The sequence below is a fragment of the Anguilla anguilla genome, chromosome 4 (genome assembly GCF_013347855.1).
Source record: "Anguilla anguilla isolate fAngAng1 chromosome 4, fAngAng1.pri, whole genome shotgun sequence".
In the NCBI taxonomy this organism is placed as follows: Eukaryota; Metazoa; Chordata; class Actinopteri; order Anguilliformes; family Anguillidae; genus Anguilla; species Anguilla anguilla.
This window is the reverse complement of record NC_049204.1, coordinates 50,904,765-50,912,418: the sequence shown is the minus strand read 5'-3', so window position 1 is coordinate 50,912,418 and position 7,654 is coordinate 50,904,765. Positions and strand designations below refer to the sequence as shown.

General features: G+C 35.7%; 1 protein-coding gene across 1 annotated transcript; it reads left to right on the top strand.

Annotated features, from left to right (window-relative positions):
- prdm14 (PR domain containing 14) lies at positions 1–5,936 on the top strand. Its single transcript, XM_035416071.1, has 9 exons — positions 1–71; positions 1,373–2,040; positions 2,281–2,334; positions 2,447–2,607; positions 2,823–3,093; positions 3,308–3,507; positions 4,526–4,627; positions 5,100–5,319; positions 5,679–5,936. Exons 2-9 carry the CDS (start codon positions 1,434–1,436, stop codon positions 5,855–5,857), a joined length of 1,794 nt encoding a protein of 597 aa, XP_035271962.1. The 5' UTR covers positions 1–71; positions 1,373–1,433; the 3' UTR covers positions 5,858–5,936.
- Positions 5,937–7,654: the final 1,718 nt, after the last annotated feature.

Genomic DNA, 7,654 nt, shown 5'->3' with positions numbered 1-7,654 from the left:
AGAACGTTGCCAATTAAGGAGGAATGGATTTCATACCCCCCGTTTAATGTCTGTGAAGAAATTATTCAATGGTAAGTTTCTTTATTATAATTTCAGCTATTGGATGCTTTGAGTAAATTGTTAGTGACACGCCATTTCTTTGTGATTTTTTTGTCATGTGTAAAGGTCCAAATGTATGCGTTTTTGCATTTCATTGATAAATTGTTTCCGGGCATTTATCAGGACTAGGCTATTGAGGTTTTGTCATTTCTGGTGAATGCCCGTATGAAGCTATTTAACGCGCGTTAGTTAATGCGTTTTGAAAGAGTTTTGATGGCTTCATTATTGCTGACCTTTTCGCTGACCTGGTGTTCTTTAATTTAAATGTCACGACCCTGATTTGTCTCAGTCATTGGCTCCCATCGATTCATGTTGTTATATAAAATACTCCTTTAAGTACGCCTAGATATTTACTCAGTCTCAACAAATTAAATAATATTGTATGTTACGTAAATGGTTACTGAAAAGATAAATTAATACTAGCTCATATATTTAAGTTAAATATTTACACAATCAAAGGCTCAAATTAGAGCATTATTGAACGGATTTTCCTCTTGGAATTCGTTTCCGTTTATTAAACTATTTCACACTTTATAGCTATAGTTTCCTAAAACAATCATGCCCTGCATTCTATTGCCAAACAGCTTTTACCAATTCAATTATATCAGTAGGAATTTGCTGCGGGCTGTGAATCTATCTAGTCGTCAACCTTTTCGTTACTGAGGTGGACGATTTCGAATAGGAGCCAATTGTTAAGAGCCTGTCCTGAACCATTTAACTTCTGGTTAGAAATCTAAGGAATTAGCATGCGAAGAAATGAGATATTTTGCTATGTATTGTTTTGGAAATGCATGGTAGATTAGCCGATTCCATTTGCAAGACATGCCACATTGTTTTGCATTGTGTCCTTTGTTTAAGTGTCGTATTAACCGGTGAGAAAAAAGGGCTATGTGTTTTAATGTTGTAATAGTTGGATTCTTTAATGCTAATATATTAATTAAAACGTTAACGGTTTCTCTGGTGAAGATTTTTAATTTAGATGTAGCCTATTTCAGTAGCTATATAATAGATAAATGTAACCTCTTTAAGATATTTTTAAATTCTTATTAAATGGTGACATTATTAATTATTGACACATACACCATTCAAACAATGATTAAACTAATCTGCATGCGTTTTTTCGTTCATTTGAACAGATGTTTTTCAGGGGATGGTTTTCTCGTTTTCTTCTTCTTCTTCTTCTTCTTCTTCTTCTTATTATTATTATTATTATTATGGTTGTTGTTGTTATATTAATGAAATTCGCTTCTATTTAATAACTGTTTTCTTCCAGGTGGAATAGCAACCAGAGCTACACTTCATCCAATTCCAATCCTAATCTATTGCCTGCAACGATGTCGTTGTCTGTGTCAACCAACCCCACGGCGAGGGATCGGAGTTACCATTTAGAACCTGTTAAAAGCAATCCTGGCAGAGTATCCAGTTACTACCCAAGTACGGTACCCAACTCGCAGTTCATGGATGTGTTCAGGAGCGCACAGAGTATCTTCCATCCTCTCAAGTCCCTCGGACGGCTGGTCACGGACACTCAAGCAGTTATGCCTTTCAGCTTCAATGGAGTCCCGTCCTTTTTCAATCACAATAGCCACCAGACATCTGTCCTTCAAGAGCAAGTCTATAACGTGTCAAGCATTCCGTATTTCAACAGAATGCCGCCAACCCAACATACCGTGTACTCCAAGCACGAGGAAGTAGTCACCAGAGCTGCCGGACGCATAGCTGGATCACTGTCGGAATTCAGCAGTCCATCGAGCGAGAAATCGTCTTCTCCTTCGAAGGACAGTTTCTTCTATCTGCGCAACTCCAATTCAATCATTGAGAAAACGAACACTTTTTGTTTCAGTGAAGAAGATCTCTTCACAGTTCTCTACGGTTACTCTAAAAAGCAGGAGCAAAACACGGGCCATGCCATATCTGGCTTGGTCTTCCCTGGAAACACAGGTAATATTTTCTTTGTAATAGCCTACATATAAAATAATAACTGGTGTTTGTTCATAAAGACACATTTTTCAATAAATTATCATTTTAATCCCAAACATTTTACAGTCTATTTCACGAGGGGAAAAGATATAACTACCATTTAGAACTGTACGTTTATCCTGGATACCTTCTCTGGCGTTTTCACGATTTTTGACGTGAGGAAATGTCAGAGATACTGAGTGCATATTTTTATTTTCATAGTGCCTGAAAATCACTTTCAGCTCCTGGATACAGAAGCACTCGAACTACCTGAGGGTAAGTTTTCTAACTTGTTGTGTGTACTTTATTCAGTGACGGCACGTAAAATTGAAATCGCCGCATAGAAACCACCTTATATGATCCATGTCTTTTTTTTTTTTAAATCAAGGATTATGTATACTTCAGACAAAGTATGGAGATGTTCCGCACTATGGGGTTTTTGCAAACAAAAGCGCCATTCCAAAAGGGACAAGGTTTGGCCCTTTCCAAGGGAAGTTAGTGAATACCAGCGAGATCAAGACGTATGATGACAATACATTGATGTGGGAGGTAAGAAATGCTCGGTTCTGGACATATTTTTATGCTGTAACAGCAACTATAACAACGAAAGCAATGTTACTTCTGCTACTACTACTACTATTACTCCTCCTACTACTACTGCAAATAAAAATATAATAATAATAATAATAATAATAATAATAATAATAATAATAATAATAATAATAATGACGTGGAATGATAATGAAAACTTTCCCTTGATTTAGATCTTTGAGAATGGGCGCTTGAGTCACTTTGTGGACGGCAGGGGATCTTCGGGGAACTGGATGTCTCTCGTAAAGTGCGCCCGATTTCCAGAGGAGCAGAACCTCATAGCCATTCAAAGCCAGAGTCAGATCTTTTACGAGACCTGTAAGGAAATTCGACCACAGCAAGAGCTGCTTGTCTGGTATGGTGACTGTTATGTGCAATTTCTTGGAATCCCACTGACACTGAAGGAAATGATCAACGAGCGAAACACACTTCTTTCATCAGAAGGTCAGTTTTATTATGACATATGTTGTATGTAAATATATATATATATATAGCCTAAATACGCATCATATTTGATAATCACTTTTATAGTATTACAAATATAAGCAGTCTGTGACTTGCTAAAACCTATGTTTGCATGACAAAATATGAGAGAGAGAGAGAGAGAGAGAGAGAGAGAGAGGTTGTAACATGTCTTTTTTTTTTTTTGTTTTCGTAGATTCAGAGGGTTTCAAATGCGATCGATGCGGGAAGGTCTTCGCCTATAAATACTACAGAGATAAACATTTAAAATACACACGGTGCGTGGATCAGGGAGACAGGAAGTTCCCCTGTCATCTTTGTGACCGGTCATTCGAAAAGCGAGATCGACTCAGGATTCACATTTTGCACGTTCACGAGAAACACAGGCCTCACAAGGTAATTAAAAAAAAATTGCAATTCATGTCAACGACTGTGCGTGTATGTGTGTGTGTGTGTGTGTGTGTGTGTTGTATTGGTCAGGAGTTTTCTAAACCATGTGTTGTTGGTGACTTGGTTTTCTCGCAGGTCTTATACTGGAAGTCAGCATTCGGTCATTCAATTGCGCACATTGTAGTGCTGAAAGAACAGCTCCCATTTAACAAAGTAGTGGGACTACCGTGCAGTGCTGAAATGTAGTTTCAGTAAATATTATATTATTGTTTTATGTACCCTAGTTTATATAATTTCTTGTTTCCTTATTTTAATTCCTCTTTGTTCTGTATTGTACTGCCTGCTGATGAAGCTCTAAACATTTAAACCCCACACCTCTCTCTTTCTCTCTTGTTCTCGCTCTCTCTCTCACTTTAATTCACAGCCACATATGCTTTTTCATGAAAAGATAACTTGTGTTGCTAATATAATTAGATGCACATGATATGAGAGGAAAACCCTCATTCCAAAAGTAAAAAACAGGACTTTAGGGATGCGTTTTTCCCTCAGTATGAGTAGGCCTACTTGAGGAAGACTAGAAGTAACTGGCCTCTGTCTAAGCTCACACAACCTGCCAGCTGTAGTTTACTCTAAATAGCAGGTCTTTTGTGGTGAACTTTTACAATAGCATATATATATATATATATATATATATATATATATATACATATATATATTATGGTTTATGTAACTTATATATGTATAGTTATTTCTTATTTGTTAACTTAGATATTCCAAGGGCCAGGTGCACATACATAGATTAAGCGCAGTCTTAGACTAAATTCAATTTTGAATGGAGGTTTTCCATACAAAACTCAATTTAGTCCCGGGCTAAACTTAATCAGTGTCTGTAAAATTGGCCCCTAAAATTCTAAATACTAAATACTACTCTCTCTCTCTCTCTCTCTCTCTCTCTCATGCATATGTATTCAAGATACGTTATGCTAATTAATGTACTGATTTCGTTATTCTATTTGCTTTGCAGTGTTCTGTGTGTGGAAAAAGTTTCTCTCAGTCTTCCAGCCTGAACAAACACATGCGCGTGCACTCAGGAGAGCGACCATACAAGTGTGTTTACTGTAACAAGGTAAGTCTATACATTTGAATCACAAGGAAAGGTCTCCATTTAGTATTTTCCGAATCAAATGGCGATTTATGGAGCGAGTACTTATTTTGCCCCTTAACAAGGGCACACTCTGAGGTGGCACATGCTAATTAATGCCAGATGTACAGCAATTCTTTCTTTTGGCAGCAACTGCGTCTTGACTCCATGGCATTCAAACAAACGATGTTCTTCGTTTGTTTGTTTGTTTGTTTGTTTATCTATTTGTATCTAATTTACTCACTTTATTATTTGTTCAAATCACTTTACTAAGATGAATATTCGAAGCAAACATCTGAACCCCTAATTCAAATATTCATTTCTTAACTTTTTTGCTTACGCCTAATTACGTGTTGTAAATTATTAAATATTTGAAGCGTTTACTGTTCAGTGTCGCACTTAAAACACAGCATCTAAAAATAATAACCATACATGTAACCTTCGACTGTTTTGTCAGGCATTCACGGCCTCAAGCATCCTACGGACGCATATAAGGCAGCATTCTGGTGAGAAGCCTTTCAAATGCAAGCATTGCGGGAAAGCCTTCGCCTCTCACGCTGCTCACGATAGTCACGTGAGGCGAACCCATGCCAAAGAGAAACCACACGCTTGTGAAGTATGTGGAAATGCATTCCAGGAAGTACAAGAACTCAAATATCACATGCAAAGTCATAAAGGTAGGTCGATTTCTAATGTATGTAAAACGCAATCAGAAGTTCAATTTCGTTTTTGTTTATGGAAATATGTTCACCTTCAATTAACCATACCCCATTATCATGCTGAGAAGAACTGTTTAACAATGTAATCGTATATTCGTTTGCAGTGATGTTTACATTTACGGTTGCATTCTCATGCGTTATTTCAAAATATCCTGAATCCTAACAGATTGATATGTTTACAATTGAATATTCCGCTGATAACTGAAGGATTAAGGCTAATATTGTAATGACAAATGATTTTGAAATGACTTCTGCAGATCCTTAAGGAAATTATGTTATTTAATTACATTTATTCCAAATATTTTTCCTTCTGTTAGCGGAGCGACCACTTTTAGATGCTACCCTTCCGTCACCGATTTCGCCAAAGCACTCTTCAGAAGATGTTGATTTGTTTTCCATAAGCAAAGAATGCTCTAGGACACAAAATCAACTGGCTGAAAATTACTCATACACTGGACTTACTTCACTAAACCCAGAATACCGACCGTGGAATTAATCGTGAGGACAAGACTGACCTCACATTCAGTACGATTAAATCTGCTGCTACAGATTTTTCTTCTTTTTTTTTACAAAGATAAAATAGCTCGATGTTCTTATTTAATATTTGTTAAAATATATATATTTAATATCTAAAACATTTTTGCAAGATGCAGTAAAGTGTTGCTTTGCCAAAACTATTTATTTGTGTTGATGAGTGTCTATTAAATGTGTGATGTAACCTAATGTTTTATATATCTGTGTGTGGGTGAGAGGGGTATGTCTGTATTTATGTCAATTTCATGCTTAGCTAAGAGCTACCTCTCTTACATTTCTACGTGTACAAACAGTTTTCTCGTCAATGTAGCGACGAAAGCCTCTGGCCATAAAAATACAGAAATATAGTTTGAATTACTTTACGCAGTACCCCCTTTTCAATTTTTTTTTTTTCAAGTTTAAAGAAAGATGGAACCAATTCCGTTTTGTCAATAAATGTTACGTGAATAAAACTGAATACACTGTGCTAATTAATTTACTGCCGTACATTCAGAGTTCTACATGTGTATTGTAAACTTAGGCAACAATATTTTTCTCCAAGTATGGCTTTGAGGTTTTTTTTTTTCTTTTCATTTTTGTATATGTTTTTACGGAATCGGATCCCGGTCATATAAAAAAAGATTCCAGGTGGTTGTTGCATTTAATTAAGCGGGAATACCAACAAATTGATTTTATTTATCATCACGGGTATGCACCTTTAAGCAAACATTTATAAAATGTATGAACTTTGAAGTTCACCTTTACCAAGCTTTTTGTTCCCCTGACCAACCTATTAAAAAGATGCCAGATTCTATGCAATTTAGGCCTACTGTTGTTGTTCATGCCATACAGTATGTACAGTATGTCTATTCTGTAAATGTTCGTGTAAAGTTGTTACCTACAGGCTGAAAAAGCAGTACAAGTGTTTGTGTGTGAAAGATAATGCTTATTAATAGATATAACTTAAAAAATAAAACCAAGTGGCATGAAAACAGCCTTACTCTAGTTTTTAATTGATATGACTCCCAACGGCAAAACATGTTACCAGAACCATATTTATTATTATTTACATTAAAGCAATTCAGTTGAAACAATTATAAAGGATTACCCACAAAGTGATCATGACAGAAAGCACCATATTAATAATGATACATGCGATGAAAAATAACCGTCTCATGGTAATGTTAAAATAAAACAATTTAATTAATTTGATTAAAGTTTTACACATAGCACCAAGACACTGTAGAAACACAATGCATAACTCTATCGGTATTTCTACAGTTATTTCAAACAAATCAAGAAAAAAACAAGTGTCGCACACTGACTGTTCATAATTTCTATCAATTAAATTATATTGATAAATATATTGTGCACCAGAATTGCTGCAAAGGTTATACTTGTTCCCAAGAAAACAGTTTAAACAAGAAAATTAACGGTAACGTTACTCATGATAAATTGAGCTCTGGTTGCTATGGAAATAGTATGGTTATTTATTTATTTATTTATTTATTTACCGACATTGACTGTAAAGCGACTGGAAAGCCGGACGATCTGCTTATGCCATTAGACGAGTCAAAGTAATTAGTATAATTAACCTAGAGAAAAAAGGAGAGAGCCGCAATGTCTTTAATCAAATGGTCTTTTCCCCGCGTTCACAAAAGTAACTTTATGCTATAGATAGCTATGTTGACCAGCCGTGCTGAGCACATTAGTTTTACTAAATGTTTTTTTTTTTTTTTTTTTTAACTAAATGTTCACCTGTGAATGTTATTGGAATAAA

What these genes read in the sequence shown, in the direction of transcription:
- prdm14 (XM_035416071.1), top strand. Translation starts at nt 1,434, where the DNA reads ATGTCGTTGTCTGTGTCAACCAACCCCACGGCGAGGGATCGGAGTTAC. An exon ending in ACAATACATTGATGTGGGAG is followed by an intron (nt 2,608 to 2,822) that starts GTAAGAAATGCT and finishes CCCTTGATTTAG; the next exon opens with ATCTTTGAGAATGGGCGCTT. An exon ending in CACACTTCTTTCATCAGAAG is followed by an intron (nt 3,094 to 3,307) that starts GTCAGTTTTATT and finishes TTGTTTTCGTAG; the next exon opens with ATTCAGAGGGTTTCAAATGC.